The sequence below is a fragment of the Phyllopteryx taeniolatus genome, chromosome 7 (genome assembly GCF_024500385.1).
Source record: "Phyllopteryx taeniolatus isolate TA_2022b chromosome 7, UOR_Ptae_1.2, whole genome shotgun sequence".
NCBI lineage: Eukaryota > Metazoa > Chordata > Actinopteri > Syngnathiformes > Syngnathidae > Phyllopteryx > Phyllopteryx taeniolatus.
Genome location: NC_084508.1, coordinates 8,222,942 through 8,244,210, shown reverse-complemented (window position 1 = coordinate 8,244,210; position 21,269 = coordinate 8,222,942). Strand labels below are relative to the sequence as shown.

The 21,269-nt window shown below is 45.4% G+C and overlaps 2 protein-coding genes across 3 annotated transcripts; one reads left to right on the top strand and one right to left on the bottom strand.

The window, feature by feature from the left end:
* Window positions 1-113: 113 nt before the first annotated feature.
* On the bottom strand, window positions 114-15,590 carry cracd (capping protein inhibiting regulator of actin dynamics). 2 transcript variants are annotated; one of them, XM_061779590.1, is made up of 9 exons: window positions 15,390-15,590; window positions 7,897-8,071; window positions 7,477-7,609; window positions 6,700-6,855; window positions 6,414-6,626; window positions 4,205-6,284; window positions 3,836-4,026; window positions 3,298-3,472; window positions 114-2,601 (listed from the first exon to the last, which is right to left on the bottom strand). In XM_061779590.1, the coding sequence occupies exons 3-9, from the start codon at window positions 7,516-7,518 to the stop codon at window positions 2,441-2,443; spliced, it is 3,018 nt and encodes a 1,005-aa protein (XP_061635574.1). In that variant the 5' UTR covers window positions 7,519-7,609; window positions 7,897-8,071; window positions 15,390-15,590; the 3' UTR covers window positions 114-2,440. The 2 variants fall into 2 exon arrangements, with proteins under 2 accessions (XP_061635574.1, XP_061635573.1); XM_061779589.1 differs by lacking the exon at window positions 15,390-15,590 and adding an exon at window positions 9,655-10,166.
* A 2,504-nt stretch (window positions 15,591-18,094) lies between these two features.
* chst14 (carbohydrate (N-acetylgalactosamine 4-0) sulfotransferase 14) lies at window positions 18,095-20,634 on the top strand. Its single transcript, XM_061779616.1, has 2 exons — window positions 18,095-18,553; window positions 19,385-20,634. Exons 1-2 carry the CDS (start codon window positions 18,272-18,274, stop codon window positions 20,213-20,215), a joined length of 1,113 nt encoding a protein of 370 aa, XP_061635600.1. The 5' UTR covers window positions 18,095-18,271; the 3' UTR covers window positions 20,216-20,634.
* The last annotated feature ends 635 nt before the right edge of the window (window positions 20,635-21,269 follow it).

The following is a 21,269-nucleotide window of genomic DNA, read 5'->3' as shown; positions in this document are numbered from 1 at the left end:
TTTAAAAGGGACATGTAGAAAATGTTCTTTTTTCGCCAATGTTTGGCAAAATTAGCAACATTCCCAAAGTAGCACACACAAGCAGCCAGTCAATTCCGACATATTTATTTAAATTCCTAGCTTTTTTTTTTTTTTTTTTTTTTTTTTTTCATTTAAGAACTTCCCTTCACAAGTTTAAGTGGGACCCCCAAAAAAGTGCAAATGATACCAAACTTTTTTTTTGTTTGTTTCTGTTACACAACACTGCGTACACCGGCAAGGTTCGAAACAAGGCTCTGTCTTACATACAGTACATATGTTGCACATGGTTATGGCAGGAAGAACATTGACGAAGAGGAGGAAGTAATGATGATGATGATGATGCTCTACAAACAGGACCTACATCAAGGGTGGGCAAACGTTTGTACTGAAGGTCCACATTCAAATTTCTATGAAGGGCTGATGGACCAGGCCATTCGCAGGTTAAAAAAAAAAAGGGTCAAATCGTTTGTTTTAATCTATTAATATTGGTTTATTGTTATTTACCATTCATTTCATTATTATATCAACGACTGGTTTAATAAAATGTATACACATTCTTAATTTTACTAATATATTTTATTACTTAATTGATTTTTTTCCATCAATTAGCAAATTTAATTAATGAGAAGCATGGTCCAGGTCATTCGTAGATGAAGTTAAAAAAATGTAAATGAAATAATTACTAAAGTTCATTCATTCAAAATTTAAATAAAAATGTATGTGATTGTATTATTACTGAATTAATATAAATTAATTATTTGATCAAATAAAAATATTTAGATTTTTGTATTGTATTACTAAAAAAAAATCCATTAGCAAATTATTTAATGAGAAAGTTGGCACAGTTCATTTGTAGAGGAGGTTTTAAAAAAAAAGGCAAATAATTTCATATTTATTTATTACTATAGTAATATCTCATTCTAATGCTTTTTTATTGTACTCTTATTTATTTAATTATAATGAATTAGTTATTTAATAAAATCAAATGAAAAAATATTGTTTTGTATTTACAGTAAATTAATTTGCAACTTGGGGGTGTGGCAAAATGTATATTACAAATATTACATGAGTATAATGTAAAATATAATGAATAAATTTTTACCAATTTTTATGGTGGAAAATGGCTTAATTAATGCAACAACAACATGAAATCAAATTATTACATTTTAAGCAGTTTTTGGGGAGAATAGCTACATTTATGCAACAAATATTACAGCACTCTTGATTGTAAAACAAATATATCAATATAATCATTTTGGGAGAGGCAGGTCTGAATTAATGCAACAAATATCTCTTGATCCTGTAAAATAAAATAAATGAATAAATCCATTTTAATTTACCAATTTCAGAGGGGAAAATGTCTAATTTAATGCAAGAAATATTACGGGACTCCTAATAACGTAAAATAAATGAATAGATCCATTTTAATTGACCAATTTTAGGGCTGAAAATGTGTAAAACTAATACAACAAATATTACAAGACTCTTGCTAATGTAAATGCTCGTTAGGCCAGATGAAAGAACGTAGCCCGCGAGCACATACTTTGCCCACCCCGGATCTACATTGTACAGCAAGCAGGAAGTGACCGGAAGCCGAGCAGGGATGAAGAACCCTCCCGCCACCATTCCGTCACGGACACAGTGGAAATAACACTTCTAGCCCTTTAAGAGACCCTTAGTGACTCTTTCCCCCATCTTAACACTGGCAAGCTCCGCCTCTTCGTTGGAGGCCTTTGCGTATTTACAATCCCAGTGTTTGGCTACAATATGAATAAAAATGTGTCTTTGTGTGTTAGCCGCATGCTTGCAACCTTGACATATAATATTTGTATATTTGAATGCAGCCTGTGTGATGGGAGTGGTTGTGCAGTAGTGTGGCGTCTCCATGCAGAGCTGGTGTGTTTGTGGAGTGGAGTGCAGCGGTCCCCAACTTTTGTTTCGTTGCGCCACGGACCGGAAGCAATCTTTTGGACGGACCGGCATAGTAACAGATAAAAACTACTTCCAGGGGTACCTTGCGTGAGTCTATTTTCCAGACCCCTCAAAAACCACCACAATTTCTTTGTTTTGTGTTTTTAATATGGACAAAATAGCACCGTATTGTACACATATTTGAATTCCGCCATTTGAGATTGCGCCTATTTGCAGATATTTTTTTTTTTTTACCTATTTTTGCCCAAAAAACTGCTTATTTGCATTTCTTTTTTTTTTTTTTTTTTTACTCGATCCTCCACTTCCCCCCCCCCCCCCCCAAAAAAAATGGTAACTATAATTGTCAATTAAGGGATTTTCGCTATTCGTGGTCGACTCAGCCCATATATATATGTACATATACATATATATGTATGGTGGTTGGGGACCGCTGTCATCGTGAGTAGGAGTAGGAGGGTTTATGGGGGAGGTTGTGGAGGTGGGGTTGTTACTTGATGATCTGAGGACAGTCGCTCCAGGCTTTGGCCTTCCGCTTGGCCAGAGCCAGCCAGGCGGGCTCGGTGGATACCTGTGGCGAGTCCATGGCGGGGAAGCGCTTGGACACCTCCTTGACAGCAGGGGGCGACGGCGTGGAGTCAGCGATTTCCACTGGCAAAAAAAAAAAAAAAAAAAAGCAAAGGAGAAATGTTAAGATTGTCAACATCGTAAGACTTGTTTGAAGTAACATTTTACAGTCATCCTAGTGTACAAATAACTGTCTCTGCTGTAAAACAAGACAACTAATGTAACAGTTTGTAGTTGTGATCCCGTCAACTGTTGAAACCATTTTGCTTTTAGCCATGTTAGCATTAGCATCTGTTTGCTAAAACTAAATTGAACAAAGACTGTAATAAAACGAGAATAAAATGAAACCAGTCCCACTTTGAAGACGTTTGTTAGCATTGTTAGCACTAGCATAAGCGTGACAACCCTACACCCTTTCTTATGTCACGCTAAGTAAACTGCACTAACATTAGTCGTACAGGATAAAAAGGATAAAGAAAATATAACTCTTGAGTATTGTTAGGGTCTGTCTACATGTGTTGCGCCACAATTTGTGTTCAAATATCCATTGCTTAAAGCATTATAACACTGCGACTATTGATGTTGTATTTGCTAGCTCGTCTATGGCGTTTTGCATTGTTTGTTAGCATTAAGCTAACTGAAGGCAAAGTTGCCATCATCCAACGTGGTTGATGAGATGAGGTGAAAGAAAATGTAAAAAGGGTGGGGGGGGTGGGGGGAGTATGTATCTTCTACTTCAGTACAGTACAGCGCGTGAGTACTTTTGCCAGCGGTGCGTACCCGTGACGGAGCTGGGCAGCGTGTTGGCTTTCTTCAGCTGCTCTCGCCTCTCGAACCGTCCCAGCAGGCTGTCTGGTCTCTTGGGATCGTCCGGCGTCGTCGCTTTAGAACCTGGACTGACGCTCCCGCTTCCACCTCGGGTCTCCGTGGGGCTAATTGTCATCGTTAAGCCCACCTGCAGACCGACGTGAGGATTGATTGAACGTTTCTTTTGCGGTACAAAAAAAACGAAGAAAGAAAAAATGCACACTACAAATATAATATATAGAACATATAAAGACATAAGCTAGTTTCATAAAGTCTAATTATTTAATGTACCAATGTGTGCATGTAAGAGGCGTGGCCTAATGAGTGACATCAGGAGGTGGCGTCAGTTAGTCTACATGTGAGCGTCTCGGCGTCATTTGTGGCCTTCTGCAGCTCCTTTTTAAACGTTATTTGTTGTTTTTAGCCTTGCACATGAGTAGTGCTGTTTGACCCAACTCAGGAGAGTGACTCCTGGTCGCAAATGGCAGCACGGTATGTGGACTCAACTCACACTGTCTCGCTCCCGGGATTGCTTCTCGGCCAGCTTGGTTTCCCGTAGGCTGCGACGCTCCTCGCGGTTCTGCTGCTGTTCCCGGAATCCTTTCTGTTTCTGCAGCGCCAGCGTGATCCACAAGGGGCCCGCCTCCTTCTCCTGGACCCTGGTGCTATCCAGGGAATGCCTGCTCTGAAGCGAAGGTTTCTCTGCAGGGGACGACAAGGGAAACAAGTGTTATAAAATTATATGACATGAATAATAGATGGTCAGTTTTTAGAGAAAGAGCTGTGTTCACATTTTTGTGGGAATTCCACCACAAACTGAGGACCGACCCAATGTAAGCCCTAAACTTGAGAGGAACTATGTGGACTGAGTGACTCTGACCTCTCTTGATGAGCTCTGTCTTCCTGTCCATTTTATCCCTCCAGGGAATGTTGATGGACTGGAAGAAGGATCTCTTCTCCTTGGGCTCGTCGTCCCCTTGACCTTGGCTGCTCCGATGTAGCTGGGCCACCGCTGTGGGCTGACTCGGGCCAACCGAGTCCTCGGTCTCGCTGTGACTCGTTTTAGGCAGCGGTGATGGAGGAGAGGTGGGAACTTCTTCGGCGGTTTTCGGCGATGCGGGGGGTCTGTGGTAGAGAGACGGCTTGGAGGGCACGTGGTGCCCGTCGCATCGTGGCTTGGGGCTGAGGGATTTGCCTGAGCCAGCCCAGGACAACACGGGGGAGGCCGAGGCGAGGGAGTACTTGGCTTCTTTCTGAGGCGATGTTGGACTGGATGGGTCGGAAAAGACCGGAGAGGCGTCGGAGTCCAAATCGATGGGGGTCAGGGGCGAGGGGACGCCATCAAAACTGTCTCCGGCGCTGTAGCGCTTCTTCCGTTTCTCCGTGGACTGCTCGCTGTGGAACCGGAGCGAGTAGTTGGTCCGCCTTAGCTTGATGCCAAACGGCGAAGGCTTTTCCTCGCCATCCCGACTCGGTTCCTCACCCTCAATTCTGCTTTCGGGCTCCGCTGACCCGCTACGATCTCGAGCCTTCCACTCAGGCCCTTCGGGCTTGGCTCCAGGGCTGGGAACGAGGAAAGATGGAAGGTCTTTGGCAAACACACACTCGTCCTCTGGTCTATCTATGAGGCGGACGCTCTTACTCATCCTATTCTGAGCTTTACGGCTTGTGGCCGGCGAAGCGGAAGTGGACACGTCAGACGACATGGCCTCCTCTCCCATTTTATCGTCCGACGCACTGGGACAGGAGCACTCCGAGTTCCTGTTTGAATCTCCAAACTTCTTCTTGGCAGGCGTGATGGAGAACTTGGCGCTAGCGGACATGGTCTTCCTCAGGTGCGTGTGGGCAAAGTCATGCTGGTCTTCATGGCTGGCTTGAGGTTGGCTCCTGCTCGGGTCTGGGTATTCACTGCCCTCCTCCACGCCCTTGAATATCTTGGACCTGATGGTGGCCCACTCAGCCAAGACAGCTGCACCCAGCGGGTCCGGCTCAGTGGGCTCAGTGAGGGATTTTGTCTTTGCCGACTTGCAGTCAGGCGACGTCTTGGTCTTGGCGGGCGGCATTCCCTGGGCCTTGCGGTCCTCAACGAGACCCAGGAGGGACTTGCAGGCAGTATCCCTGATCTGGTCCAGATTGACGGCGGTGCCACACAGCTGGGTGCCGGTCACCAGGATGGCGGTGTGGGGGACGTACGGAGAAGTCTGCCGGTTGGGGGAGTACGGAGCTTCGGAGGAGGACCTGATGCCTTCTCTTGAAACGGCCGACCCGTGGACGCCCGAGGGGGGCGTAACGGGCGTCAGGTTAACTTTCGGAAAGAGGATTTCTTTTTCTCCGGAGGAAACTTGGAAGGAGAAAGGCCTCTGCCGCTCCTCCATCTCCCTCCAGCGAAGCTCATCAGCTCTCCTCTTCCTCTCCTGAGCATCCGAGCATCTGTCCCCTTCATCTTCCGCCATTCTCTTCAGCTGTTCCTCCGAATCCAGTTTGCGTTTCTCTTGGATCTCGCGGAACCTCTGCTTCTCGGCTTCTTTCTGCTTCTTCTTGATCTCCTCTTCCTCCAAACATAGTCGTTGAGCCTCAAGCTCCTGCTGCCTCCTGGCTTCCTCTTCCTCCTTCCTTCTTTGCTCTGCCCTCAGCCTCCTTGCCTCCTCCTCTTGCTGCCTCCTCTCCTCTTCTTTCCTCATCCTTCTCTCTTCTTCCTCATGGAGCCTTCTCTCTTCTTTTTCCTTCTCTTCCCGCTGCTTACGACACCTCTCCTCTTCTTCGATCCTCAGTTGCTCAGCTCGCTGCCTCCTCTCTTCTTCCTCCAGCTCCCTCTTCCTCTTCTCGTCTAGCCGTTCCGCTTCAACTCGATGCTTCTTGAAGGCTTCCAGGTACTCTTCTGCAGACGATCTGCGTCGGTGCTCCGTGGTGACACCTGCCACTTCCGGGTCCTCCTGCACCACGCCAGGGAGGGACAGTTCCTGGAGGTCGTAGGGATGCGTAAGTATGGTTTAGGATTATGAAGGTGGCCTCATACAGAGAAATCTCCCATGTAAGCATTCCCTTGACCCAAATGTTTGAACCCCTGGTGTAAAATGATGCTTACTCACCTGTGTGAACCGCCGATGCTTGCGTGAAACCCTCTGATTCTTGGGTTTGACAGACAGTTTATGCTTGGCTGCGGTGTTGTCCAGGAGAGACACCGACTGCGGAACGGCATCCAGGTTAACCGACTCGATAGTACCGTCGGGCGGAAGGACACTTTTGGACCTGGGGGACTTCACAGGAGTGCTGTGCGATCTCGCTTGCGGAGCCGCTTGGACCTGGACAAAATGCAAATCTAGATTCAACTTCATCACCAAACTGGGCACGAAACTGAAGAGTCGTCAGAGTTACCGTCGTCTCCGCTTTTAACGGCTCCGTTTCGACCTGCGCTGTCACTCTCAGAGGACTCTGCGGCGCCTCCTCCTCCTCGGAACTTATCTCATCCCCCTCGCTTCTTCTCAGAGAGGGGGGCTTCTGGCCGAACTTGATAGTCTGCGCGATCTGCTTCTGCGCGAGCAACAAGGTAACATTTTGAGTATGGACAGAAGATAAATGGAGTACAGCATATTCTCAATTTGGCAGTCACCACGCTTAAAAACATCAAATTAGTTTCTGCTCAACTGAACTCCCGCGGCAGAAGGTTGTTTTTGTGTTAGGCGGAAGTTCCGCCGTCACCCACGCTCACTTTCATTGCGCAGAGCAACTTGCTCATCCAATCACAAATCTAACAGAAACTGTATTCGATTTTTGATTGACAGCATGTGAGGAGGTCTGCTGCCGATGCTTTGGCTCACGATAGTTTCGCCAAGCTAGGACTAAACACGGCAGAAAAGTCAGATTTACAGTAACTAACACTTATAGGCCCACAATATAAAACGATCAATTGAGGATCAGCAATTATGGTGGCAATTGAGTGTGCCTTCCTGTGCCGTGTGACCACAATGGAGTCCATTGTGCGTCATTCGTAATCTTGAAACCTTTGTATATGTCGGTGCGATCGTAAAACGCTCATCCCTTGTGTTGCCCGTCAGTTTTTGCATTTCAAAACAGCACCACGGGAAATTGTGAAAACGACACCCCACTGAATGCAATATGCCCCCCCCAACGTTCTGTGCTTGGATGCTTCACCTGCAGATTTTTCACTTTGTCCGAGACGTTTTCCTGGGACATGGTGCGCTCCGGGCCGGCCTGATTGGCCGACTCCTCCGGGATGAAGATGCTGTCGTGCGAGAGGGCTCGAGATCCAACGGGATTCAGCTCTCTGCGGACAGAAGGACCACAGCGTCGCCTAAACAGTCCGCAGTCAGTTTATACATTCAAATCGATTTCCTGCTACGATTGCATGTGGGAGGGAGTCTTCAAGTCTTCAAACGTCTCCAGTAAGACCAGTAACAGACTCAATACGGTATTGATTGAAATAACTTTCAACAACGGGTTCCATGAATCTTTTCATCCTTACTGCTGACTGACTGCAAAAAATGCAGCTGGTTTATGGATAGCGACACTTTCACTTTCCAGCAAGATCACTGGATAGCGCGGGCCACTTACCTTAGACTTTGACTGGCGTTCTTGCCGTCAGACACAACTCCATTGCACACTTCCCCGCTGGAGAAACTGGCCTTGAGCTGCGCCCCATCAAAGTCCCCCTGGGCCTCCCTCTTGTGCTTCTTCTTCCCAAAGAGACGTCTCAAGGGCTGGAACCTGCCCTGTCGCCTTCGCTTTTCTGCCGGCGGAAAAAAAAAGAGAAAAACCCACGTGATAGCGGCGCAGTATCTATAATCAGTTTTTATATCTCCGGCCAGATAATGAGCAAGGGAGGCGGGGCTTTTGGGGAATGTGTGACTTTGAATGATTGACAGATGAATGACATGAAAAGACAGCAGATAAAGAGAGTTGAGTCTTCTTCTTAACGGGACGCAAGGGGGAGAGCGAAAACCCCGTGAGCAAAGCGAGGAATAGCGCTACTCTAATCTGATCCTAAACCAGTGGCACTTCCTGTATGACTCCATGACATCATCACATCAAAACCATAAAGTATGTGAATAAGTCATGAAATCATAATTTTATGGCTACCTTTCAAAGTGCTCCAGTGTACAGGATTTCCTCCTTCAGGTTAGAAAGGCAGTCCTCTACTGTAATCTAGCCTTATTTTTTTTTAAATACAAATGCATCATAAACCTGTTACCTATTAAGGACTATTATGGCCGTTATAAACTTGGAGGCACACAACATTGTGGCGCAACATCATCTTTAATCCACCTGTCATGTCGCGTGTCAAACTGACCCATCTGGGAGTGAATTAAGTCCATTTTCGGGATGAACCATCGTCTGTTTCGCCGCTTTCATCCACATTTACGATGAAAATGTTTCACCTCACACATTTAGGAAACATTTTCAACAGGTTTTCGACACGTTTCAGGTCAAATTAACCCAGAAACATCTGTGGAGTCAAACCAAGTTGAAATGGACCGCTAGCAGGTAGCGAGACCCCAAAATACACTGCACGGCAACCTGGGTTTATACCATTTGAGCGGGTCAAATTGGGTATTCACATTTGTTTTGTTTACCCCCTGAAGGATTGCCACCTGATTGTGGTCAGGTGGTTTGTGTGCCTCAGTGACCCTAAGAGCGATACCATCTTGACAATGTGCAATCCATTTCTTGGGGGTCGGACACAAGTAACAACACAATCCCCACAAAGAAAAACAAGAACAAACAAAAAATATATACTGGCTCGTGACGTGTCCGCATGATTCCCCTTTACATTTCTGCCTGTCTGTCTATTCTCTCCCCGTCTCTCCCTTTCCCAAGTCTCTCGGGCCCACGAAAGAAAGACCTTAATGCCGAGGGCCGGCTCACACACTCATGCGTGAAACGAGAAAGGACCAGCCACTCTTTTTCCTGTGTTCGAGCCGTCCGGAGGGCCCCTGATGGTTCGTCGCGCCGGACGGACATCTGACGCGGCCAATCAGGTGGAAGCTAAGTCAGCCCGAGGGAGGTTGGCGGGAAACCAGCAGGAGGCCTTCGGTTCCATCTAAGCGTCCCCCTCCAAGATTCAAAACCACCAGGCAAAAGCAGGAAAAGTCAAAGTGTTGCATCACTACAAAGCACACCATGCAGCTCTTTAAAGAAATAAAGATGCGGGGGTGGGGGTGGGGGTGGGGGTGGGGAAGGTGTTGGACAAAAACAACAACACTGTCTCTTTAAAACACATTCACTGCCATTGACGGCTTTAGAAGTCAAATGTCCATGTTAACTGGGATGGCTGGCAGTGAATGAGTTTTAAGATAATCAGGTCCTTTTTACCTGTGCCTTTAGACTGGGTTAGCTCTAAAAGCATGCCGTGCTCGGTTTCCGTGGCGCCCGTCGCCATGGTCGCACCGCAGCACACCTCGGCTGGGGCGAGAAGAAGGAAGCGTGGGAATTTACTCAACTGCAGATGGGGGAGGCTTGAATTAAGGATGGGTAGGGGTGGGGTGATTTTGTAAGAAGCAGTCTCACGGTACATCACAATCTGCAGGCTGGGCCGAAAGTAGGTATACACTTTTAAAATTAACTGATTTAAGGAAGGAAGGGAGGAAGGATGGTCTGAAAGAAGGATGGAAGGAAACAAGGATGTAGGAACAAAAGGAAGGGAGGAAAAAAGAAGTATGAGAGGATACAAGGACGTATTACAGGAAAAAAGGAAGGACGGAAGGAAGGGTGGATGTAGGGAAGGAAACATGAATACAGTTGTATGAAAGCAAGGAAGAAGGGATGAAGGAAGGAAGGATGGAAGAAAGGATACAAAATGGTACGAAAGGAAGGAAGGGAGTAAAATTGGCATTTATGAAAGAAGACATGTGTAAGGAAGGAAGGAACAAGGATGTATGGAAGGAACGAAGCAAAGAAGGAAGGAGTGAAGGATGGAAGGAAGGGGAGGTAGAGAACACCTTCAAACATTTGTGTTAATAAGTTGAAACGACTTTATGTGGTCTCTCTATATCGTGGCTTTTCACATGGGTGTGGAATGTATCCCCCGTCAAAAACGTGGGTTCGCTGTATCAGTATCGGTCGGACCCATACCGGCCTCATTTCGACGCATCGGGTAGCCGATACAAATCTGACATCGAGTAAGTCCTCCGCGCCAGTAGTTGGCGCTACACTGCGGCGGCACATGGGCACATCATCATGTGCGTCGGAAAAGAAAGGCCTTTGTTCACATTGTGTTAACTAAAACGTATGTATCAAAAAGCGCTGGTGGTAGCCAGACTCGGCGAGTACTCAAGAGTGAATACTCATACTGGTATCAGTCTGAAAAATGGTGGCATCCAACATCCCTGATATAAACGATGGCTCGATCAAAAACAATCGTCATGTATAGGGGGAACACTGTACTCCAATTTGGAAAAAGGCTGTCATGAAAAAATGCGGAAAAGGTGAAGCAGAAGCACTGTGCATACTTTCCGGATGCATGGGAAGTGACACAACACGTCATCTTCCGTCCCAACAGTTGCAAAAAAAAGAATAATAAAAAAAATGCCTCACGTGGCAAATCGGGAAGCTGGAGATGAGATGGGAGGAAGCACGGTGAGCGGCCATGCGTGCCGGACGCAAAAAAGCATCGCAAAGCGTGGCTCTGGCGCGTCGACCAGCAGCTCCCGGCGGCCATAACCAGCAGCAAAAGAGCAGCAAAAAAAAAAAAAAAAAAAGCAGACGGACATCACGATTTTACCTATTTGGGCCGCGCAGCTCGACAGCGCCGCGCACCAGTGCAGTAAAACCTTAGGGAACATGGGCGGGCTCGTTTTCAAACTTTGAGACCCACGGACGCCTCGAAGGCCTCTGCGACGGCGGCGGCTTGGCGGGAGGAAACGGTCACAAGAGACACAAGAACAGCAGGTTTGCCTTTGTTAGTATCACGGGTCACGTGGAACATGAGGGTGGCATGGAAGGTGGCATGGAGGAAGGGTGGTGAGGCGACAAAAAAGAAAAAACAAACGCCACCAGATGCTGTCAGACACGACAGTGAACCCCCGTTTACTGCGGTGGATACGTTCCCAACCCACCCGCGATGGGTGATAAAGGCCCATTTTGAAAACACTTTTACCCCTCAAACATGCTTCAAACTTATTAAAAGACTCCTTTTAAACACATTGCAAATGTATCTCAACATGCCCCAAAAAAATGCAAACATAAAAGGGCTGTAATTATTTGAATAATCATTAGTCGCCGTAGTAATCATCACCACTGTAATGACAATAAGAAATCATTTCCAATTGTAAACCCATAAATCATGTTACCCATGAATGTATTGTCCATTATATAGTATATACTTGTCCAAAAAAAGTCATTCTTTCATTATTCTGGAATTCAGCAAATCGAAATAATTTCGGTAATTTTAATTGACCTAAAAGAGGAAAAGTTGAGTTGGATTTTATGTCAGACATTCGGGAAAAAAAGGTGTTTCGCGTCTTTTTATACAGTCATGGCTAAAAACACTGGCAATGTTTTTAGCCATGACTGGAATTGTCAGAAGAAACAAATTCTAGATTTTGGTCAAAACGGGCAGTTTTAGCAGAACTGCACAATGTGTCTTCATTCAAAGCAGAGCAAACAACAACAACAACAATGGAGGCTTTTTCCTTCTGAGCGCCTCATTTCCCATCGGGGTTTTTAAAGGGGGTGTCACAGAAATTCTGCATGTCAGTACAGACCAAGTAGTGAACGACGTTGTAGAGTTTTTTGGGCAGCGTGTCGCCGCGTATCGCATGACATGAGATTTTCCGCTCGGCGGTTAAGCGGAGCGTTGGAGTGTGCACGGAACACAACAGACAGCCCCCCCCCCCGGACGCAAAACAAAAAACACATGACAAAACAAATGCAAAAAGGAGAAGATGCAATGAGATCTTAAGGATCTGCATGTGTTTTTGTTGTCATTGTTTTGGATATATAAAAAGGCCTTCTTACCGTCCAGCTCTGTGTGCAATGTTATCTGGGGAGTGTTCCACCTGCCTGCTGTCACTTTGCAACTAGGGCATCACCTGGAGTCAGGTATCACATGCAGTGACACTCGGCTGCATGTGTGTGTGTGTGCGTGTGGTACACTACAGTGCTCACGACTTCATAGTCTCATATTGTAGCTGGTCAGCTGATCTATTTGGTGTGCGTGCGCGCGTTCCGATAGCACTGCTGTGTCCGGAGGAGGCACAAAGTGACACGTTGTCCCGCAGCTGGAGAGGCACAGTGCGGTGGAACAGAAGGGCATTCATCCTTCGCATCGGCCGACGCGCACAAAGCCGCCGGTTGTGTCGCCGAACAGAAAGGCGTGCTCGCACGTGTGCGCGTATGGTGTTTGATCATGTGGGGCACCGCAATTAACATTTAAGGTGCAGTTACGATTGTTATTTTCCTCAAATTGTGGCCAGGTGAGTTGATTATTATCTATTTAATTATATTACAATCAGCAAATATTTGTATTTTAAGGTTTATTTCATACATTTTTTTTTATTTGATGGCATTTTGATTTAATTGAATTGTTTTGTACTTTATTTTATTTCTTATTGTTTCATTTTCAGTTATTATTTTAAAACATATTTTATTCATTTCATTTTTGTTGTATTTTTTTTTTTACTTTATTCACACAACTGCAAAGTGGCATGCATTTTTTGTTTTTTGCTTGTTTTTTTGTGTGTTTTTTTTGTACTGATGCATTTTTATCATAATATTTACTGATATTGTATATAATTTAAGTATGCATGGGGCCAAGTTCCTCAAATTCAACTTCACAGTAAACATCAGCTTTACAGATGCCACCTCTCCTTTAAAGGTAATGTACGTTGCGGTAAAGACCAGACGCAAGGTGGCATCAGATGACGTAAAGTAAGGTGGTAACGGTATGTACTGCCCCCTAGTGGAACCGCCTGGTATTCTTTTTACTGTCCCAAGAGTAAATGGTTTATTTGAGGTGAGGTGTTTGTTTTTAAAAATATTAGCGCCCCCATGTTTACAGTGAGTGTTATGTTTAACTACATTTTCAATCAAGCTTGTCTTTAGAGCTGAATAGGATTTGTTTATTTGAGGTAGGGTGTTTACATTACAGGCTTTTATCGCTATGACAACGGGGGCAGAACTAGGGTGTTGCCACGAGATACTGGACGGGTGGGCAGGCCCTCCAGAGACGGCAATTATTTGTATTTGAGCAATTAAGAAGTCCATTTCCTGCAATATCACAGCAACAACTAATGGCTTTGAATGACAACTGATGCAAAGCGATTGAGCTTTTTCCTTTAATTTGACCTGTGCTGCCTGTACATCATGTGGACAATAGCAGCAATCTAAATGTTATTTTCCGCTACATAATGGAATGCTTTTGTTTTTGTTATTGTAGACAGGGGTGAGGCACAAAGGTCGAGCGTGCGTGGAGCACAGCTGTCTCCCATCTTAGCATCGTAGAAAACAATACTTTTCCCCCCCTCGAGATCTCAAAGTGAGGATAAGTCACGAAACAAACATTTGGATTGGTTTATTCGTGGCGTAAACATTTTGAGGCTTTTTGGAGGAACCTCCAATTTCATTTGAATCACTGTTTATTATTATTCTTCTTCTGACAAATTTAGCGGCTTTTTGTGGGGCCCCAGCATACCTGAAAACTCACTAATGAAAACATTTGGGATTTTAGTGAAATCGAACATACCCCCCCATAACTCACTCAATGAAAACAAAATTACCAAACATGCCTGAAAACGAACAGGAAGTCGGCCATTTTGGTTCAAACCTTCCATTTTGCGCCAATTCCAGGATTTGTATTTTGATAAACTCCTACAAGGAAATTAGCCCGAATGAGCCCCAATTACAAGCGGATATCTTAAAACAGATGGCCGATACTAAATGGCCCATCTTTTTTGTCAACGCCGTCAATGGGCGGAGCATGGTTTCAAAGTTTGATGATCATTTTCGAAGATTTGTCCCAACACTGTGCTTGCCCCCACTATCAATGGATTTACTGTATATGTACCAACAAAGTGACTGGACCGGACCGCCCCCCCCCCCTGCCTACCCTACTGAAATCGGTCTAGAACCGCCACTGGTCCGAGGGCTACTAAACTACAAGGCGAGGGGTGGGGCGGGAGGTGGGTCATCACTGATTATAATTTTCATTTGTTTTTAGAATTACACAACACGCTTTCAACCCGGTCCCGTATGGTCCCTCCTTGCGGTCAGGCATCTGTACCCGGAGGACTCCGTCAACCTGCATCGTGCAGAACGGCTGTTCGCGACCGCACACACCTGCTCTTCATAGCATAACAATCCGCGCTGGCCTTTACATAACTCGGTCATAACTGTGAGAGATGAATCCGTACAGTGAGCGGCTTGTCTCTGAGCGCTCTGCGAATCAAACAAGGAGCATGTCGTCTTGTCATCCTGCCGACAACAACCGTGGCAATAATGCAGCATCGATTGTAACGGCTTTGAAATAAAACAGTCAATTAAAAAAACAAAAACAAAACAAACGTGTGAATTCATTTTCATCAGGGTGTGTGTGTGTGTGTGAGAGAGAGAGAGAGAGAGAGGGAAGGGTGTTAGTATGGGGGGTGCAATCATCGGCCTTCCAAACCTCCACATCTCTAAAATGATGCATTGTCTTCATGACAAACAGACGCCACTGAAAAAAAAAAATAAAAATAGGTAAAGCTTTTAAATGGCAGATGACTGGCTGCTCCGAGCCACGCGTCCATTACACCACACAACAACAACTGTGGCCCTGTATTTATTTGATTTTTTTTGGTACATATGACGCTGCTGCTGGCATTTAAATATCGGGCTGTCTGGATGCTTTGGCAGCACACACACACACACACACGCGCGCACGCTCACAAAGCCGTTTGGCAATTAGGCCCGCGCACAAGGGCGTTCCACGCTTTGACGCACGTTGCGCGCGCCCGCCAGGGGAAGGGGAAGGGGAAGGGAGGACGGCTGGAGGGATGGAAGGATGGATGGAGGTGTGGGGATGCGGTGACAAGGTCATCGCACGGCGGTTAGAAAAAAAGGAGGAGACTCACGGCGATCGCGCGCTCGGTTCCTTCCTTCCTTCCTTCCTTCCTGTTCTCTTGTCTCTCTTCGACGCTTTTGTTGCCGCCGAGGATGAGGAGGATGGTGGTGGCGGTGATGATGATGATGATGATGATGATGATGATGCGCGTACCAGACAGCGAGAAGCACGCACACGCACAGCTGCACGCGCCTGGAGGAGGAGGAGGAGGAGGAAGAAGAGGAGGAGGAGGAGGAGGAAGAGGAGGATGTGGTGGTGCACACAAGGGAGGCAGAAAAGAAGGAAAGGAGGGGGGTAAGTGGGGGTCACTATGAAAACGTAGCACATTACTGTGCCGTGAGACATTTATTATTCAGTTTCACATGCAAAATTTGTACGAAAATTCTTTTCTACAAATAATCCTCGATCTTTGCCAGCGACGTATAGTGACAGGCAAAACGTTGAAATGCTCTTCCACGAGATAACAGGCACATAATTAACCTGTGTACCCACTTTTTTATTGATTTTTTTACATTTTTTTTGTTTGGCAGTGTGCTTTAATATTTTACTTAAGTCAAATATGGATTTTGGCTGAGCAAAGGTTGGGTAACACTGATTTAAGTCACCTTCCCCCATTGAAATGAATTGAAATGCCATTAATCCGTTTCAACCTCAGCCTCAAACTCCCACGAATAAAAACAAAAAAACGTAATGTGTTCATCAAAGGGACATCGTTATTGCAAATGTTGTACTTGATCAAAAACAGATATTACAATAAATAACAAAAGTGAATAGAATGTTCATTAAACAGTTTGCACGTTTAATGATTTCATGCTTCAATTCATTCACTGTGCTGCTCCTTCTGGTGTGCTCACCTAGGCCACCAGGGGGCAGTATAATAAGAGTCATACAGACACAAACGAATGAGAGTCACCACTACTCTTAGGGACTCAGTAAACTGCAATAATATGAATCTTCCCCCCCCCCCCCCCAGAGGATAAAGAATATATGCCTTTTGAGTATTGTGATATTGTCTGTCTACATGTGTTGCGCCACCATTTGTCGCCGATAGCTATTACAGGTTTATAACACCACTACTATCGATGCTAACTGTTAGCCTGTTAATGGTGTTTTCCATGATGTGTTAGCATTAAGCTAGCAGAGGCATTCTTGAGGCAAATCCAGGTCAATGCTTCCGATAGTGTTAAGGCCAGCAGAGAAGGCCTTGCCACTCACAAGCATCCGGTCTTTGGCTCAAAAGTTACAATAAAACACCAGAATGTATATCTATAATATCGGAATCTAGAATCAATTATTATCGACAATTCATACTGGGAAACGTGTTGCGGGTTGTGTGCAAAGGATTAACAACATTGGAATCTGGTCTTCTCAATTCACGCTAATAGGCTTTCAGGGAGGGGGCAGACTGCGCGGGCTCAACATTACTGACGTGTAGTACGAGACGTAACAGTGCAGTGTTCCGCGCGGCAACAGATTTGTTTTGAAAGCTTTTGAGTTTCATTTGAGAATCAGTCATTTCTATGGTATACTAGATAACGAAAGTACTCACACAAATGCTCTGATTTCAAACGGCATTGGTCAATGTGCAGACACGGAAATGTCATTTTTAATGCATCTAGTGTTACAGCAAAAAAAGTAAAGGTGCAGATTTTGAGTAAAAAGCAGTGGACCGGTCAATCATAGGGCACATCTAGCAGAACTGTGTGTGTGTGTGTGTGTGTTTGCATGTGTGTGACTTTTGGCTTGATTGTAAAACCAGCCTACATTCTCTTCTATTATGTTTTATATTTTACAGTGCAGTGCTTTTTTTGTATTGAAAACAAAACAAAACAAAAAGTTTTTTTTTGGGGGGGGGGGAATGGATTAATAGCATTTCAATTGACTTCAATGGGGGAAATTGATTTGATATAAAAGTCAACTCAGCTTGATCACGGAAGGAATTAAACTTGGAAGCTACGACGTGACAGTAAAATGCGAGTTTATTTTACGCTTTCAATAATATTTAATTTTGAAATTACCAACCGGATGTTTTTTTGTTTTTTATTAGAGTTCGTATTTCCCTCCCGAATAACATTTTAACCATTCCCTCTAATCATTCTTACGGAAGCGTATTGCATTCACTTGGATAAAAAAAACAAAAAACTTCTTGTTTTTCTGACGAATTATTTTTCTCAATTTTTCTGTCAAATTTGACCCCCCTGTTTTATGACTATTTCTGAGTAATCCCCCCCACCCTCCTGTTTTTCGGACTATTTTTTTCTATTTTTCTGACCAATTTTTTTCTAATGACTAATAACAATACCATCTATGTGACTCAAAGACAGGAGTATCTCCCAGTCTCTTAAACCCATATCAAAATAAAACTTGATCAAACTAAATACGACGGTCATGTTGCTGACTACGAAGTCCACAAAGAGTCACTTGCGAACTGCAGGTTATCGCGTGAGTTCGATGTGTCCCGATAACTCAGAAAAAAATTCAGAAAAACGGGGGGGGGGGGGGGGGGGGGGGGGAATAGTCATAAAACAGGGAGAAAAAAAGTCAGAAAAACAGAAAAAAATATTCAAAAAAACAAAGCCCTAAAAAAATTATTCAGAAAAACGGGAGCTTTTTTTTTTTTTTTTTTTATCCAAATGAATAAAATACGCTTACGTACATTCTTACTTGATTTCTCGTGTCAAACTAATTTGGGCGTTTTATTTTGAAAATCTCACAGGAAATGCTACGCGTGGATGTTGTCTGGGTAAAAGTTAACTATGGGTACGTGGTAGGTTAAAAAAAAAAAAAGACAAATCCATCCATTCCAAGCCCTTTGTTTGGTGATCCTGGGCCAGTTATCTTGAGGAACAACGTTCACAGAGGCGGCTTGTAGCGGCTCGGACGCCCCGGCGGATGGCTCCCCGAAGGCCGGACTCGGCGAAGAGAAGCGGCGGCGGTCGGGCCCCCGACTTTCGGAGCTCGGGCTCGGCGGCGCGCCGCCACTCCTCCGCCGCGGTGCTGCCGTCCGTGCTGACGTTCGTGGTGATCGTCGCCTCCGGAGGCCTGCTGCTCATGATCGAGAAAGGAATGCTCAGCGGCGTAAAGACACCTTCGCCCCGGGGAAGCAGGAGGCTGGACGTCGGCCGGCAGCACACCAGCCAACGAGAGCCTGCGGCGGAGGACGTGGAGTTGCAGGTAAGGGCTGGGGTCGAGCTGCCAGGCTTCTTGGGTGTGGGGGTTATTGGTGCAAGTTATAGACTTAAGCGTGCTCATATTATTAGGTAGGCGTTAATAACCAGAGGCGGCAAAAGTTCTCACTAGTCTATACCTGGTGGAAATAGTTACTTACTCACTTACTTACTTGCGGTGGTTTAACTCCTGTACTTATTACTTAAGTACTAATTCGTCTCCAGAAGTAAAAGTAGAAAAGTCAAAAAAAGTTTTACTACAAAAGTAAAAATGAAGTTTTACTGTCAATTATATACACAATAGTGGCAAAAGTAGTTTATAAATGCTAAAAAGCACAAGTAATGATTCAACTCTGATAAGTAAAAAGGCCCAATATGAAAGGTTTGCAATATCTGTACAAAATATTTTTATGCCGGGCTGCAGCTTCCACAAGTTGTAACCGCTAGCCTCGTCACAACCCCCTAGCTCCACCTCCGGAATCATGGTAACGAAAAGCGGAGCCAGTGTTGGCCCCGGAGTAGAGGACCTCCGCGAAACAGGCTAATTTCAGCAAGGCTAGAAAAATTCGGCTAGAATTCTTCACATGGCAAACACATTGAGGCTGCAATCTGATTAGACAAAAAAAAAAAAAAGATATATATATATATTCCACAAGAACTGGAAACAGTGCAACAAAGAAAAATGCTATAAAATGATGAGAATAGACTGTTGGGAACAAATGAATACCATTTCATGGAAGAAATATGATCATTTCAATTGGAAATGTAGATCAGAGAAGGCCCTGCTGGCAAATCTTGCAAAAATGCTCACCTGCGCCCTGACTGTAATCCCGTTCAGATCCTCCATGACATCCGAAACCGGACCCTGACGTCCATGTGCAGCCAGAAGAACATGCCGCACAGCCTGTGGTCGCTGACGCCGCAGCAAAGGAGGACGCTGCTGCAGCACGTGTTGGTCAACGACGAGTACCGCTTCCTGTACTGCTACGTGCCCAAGGTGGCCTGCTCCAACTGGAAGCGCGTGCTGAAGGTGCTGGGCGGCGCGCTGGAGAGCGTGGACGTCAAGATCAAGATGGATCACATGAGGGACCTGACTTTCCTGTCCTCGATGAAACCGGAGGGCATCCGCTACCGTCTGCAGCACTATTTCAAGTTCATGTTCGTGCGCGAGCCAATGGAGCGCCTGCTCTCCGCGTACAGGAACAAGTTCGGCGAGATCGAGTCGTACCAGCGCAAGTACGGGGCGGAGATCGTCAAGCGTTACCGCAAGAACCGCGCCGGCAAGAGCTTGCGCATCGCCGGCGACGACGTGACCTTTGCCGAGTTCGTCCGCTACCTTCTGGACGAGGACGCCGAGCGCATGAACGAGCACTGGATGCCCATGTACAACCTGTGCCAGCCGTGCGCGTTGCGTTACGACTTCATAGGCTCCTACGAGCACCTGGAGCGGGATGCCGAGTTCGTGCTGCGCAGCGTCGGGGTGCCGCCGCACGTCAGCTTCCCGGCGAGGCAGGCGTGGTACAAGCCCGTGACGGCGGAGACGCTGCACTACTATCTTTGCAGCCTGCCGCAGAAGCTTCTCAGGGAGCTCCTGCCCAAATACATTTTAGACTTCTCCCTCTTTGCGTATCCGCTTCCCAACACGACCGCGGAGCACTGCCGGCATTAAAAAAATAAAAAATAAATACATACATAAATAAAGTGAACTGGATTAGCATTTAAAAGATGAATTGTGCATTAATTTAGGCCCGCCGCACACTGAGCAAAACAGCCAAACGTGACAGAACCATCGCAATGAAATTTGAGTTGGGTGACCTTTGCGCCACACATCCACTGACTGCGACCCTGTATCGGGTTCTGAGGCTCAACACTATACTGTATTATATTTTTTGACTGACCCGCCCAAAACATGGCACGATTGTCAAGGAAGATGCGGATGCCCAATAGTAGTAAGGAGTGCGGATATTTTGAGTGTTGCCAACGATCGATCACTTACTGAATTCTGTTTCAGCGACAGACTCCGCTCCTCTGTAAATTCGTACTCTCCTATATTTTTCTACTTTTCTATAAAGACTGTTCACGTTTGTACCCAAGATGTCTCGTGGCTTTTGTGTAGCCGGCTAAAACGCACACCAAACATTACGTCAGCAGCCTGTGGATTATTTTCACTCAGTTTCCACGTTTTTAAATCGTATACAGTGGGAGGAAATAATTATTTGGATCCCTTTGTGCGTTTGTAAAATTGCTCACTCAACAAAGAAGTCTTCAGTCTCCAATTGTTACAGATGTTTTGGATTATGGTGACAAACAGAAGTTGAAAATGCGTTTAAAAAAAAAATACAAAATACACACGTTTTTGTCAATTCTGGCTGCCACAGACTGTTGCTTATGCGGCACAAATCAACCAATACTCGTGATCCCAACTTTGGGGTAAAAGGCGACTTCATCATATTTAGAGGCCAATATACTGTCAAATCTTGTGATAAAACTTCTCCTTACTCCCTAAATACTTCGGGTTTCTCAGCTGTCGCCTGGAAACCGCTAAGATGAAGCTCTCGCCGTAGGTTTTCTTTTGTGTTGAGGTTTTGGAGCCTGACTAGGCCACTCCATGACCGTTAGTTATACGCTTAAGTTAATGTTCCTGCCTCCATGCTTTTTTTTTTGTTTGTTGTTGAGTCATACGCCTCCAAACACAATAAATCGAGTAAATGCCAAAAAGCTCC

What these genes read in the sequence shown, in the direction of transcription:
- cracd (XM_061779589.1), bottom strand. Translation starts at nt 10,072, where the DNA reads ATGTTTCCTTCCCTACATCCACCCTTCCTTCCGTCCTTCCTTTTTTCC. An exon ending in AACCCAGTCTAAAGGCACAG is followed by an intron (nt 8,072 to 9,654) that starts GTAAAAAGGACC and finishes TTCCGCCGGCAG; the next exon opens with AAAAGCGAAGGCGACAGGGC. An exon ending in GCTGCCCAGCTCCGTCACGG is followed by an intron (nt 2,602 to 3,297) that starts GTACGCACCGCT and finishes TTTTTTTGCCAG; the next exon opens with TGGAAATCGCTGACTCCACG.
- chst14 (XM_061779616.1), top strand. Translation starts at nt 18,272, where the DNA reads ATGGCTCCCCGAAGGCCGGACTCGGCGAAGAGAAGCGGCGGCGGTCGG. An exon ending in CGGAGGACGTGGAGTTGCAG is followed by an intron (nt 18,554 to 19,384) that starts GTAAGGGCTGGG and finishes AATCCCGTTCAG; the next exon opens with ATCCTCCATGACATCCGAAA.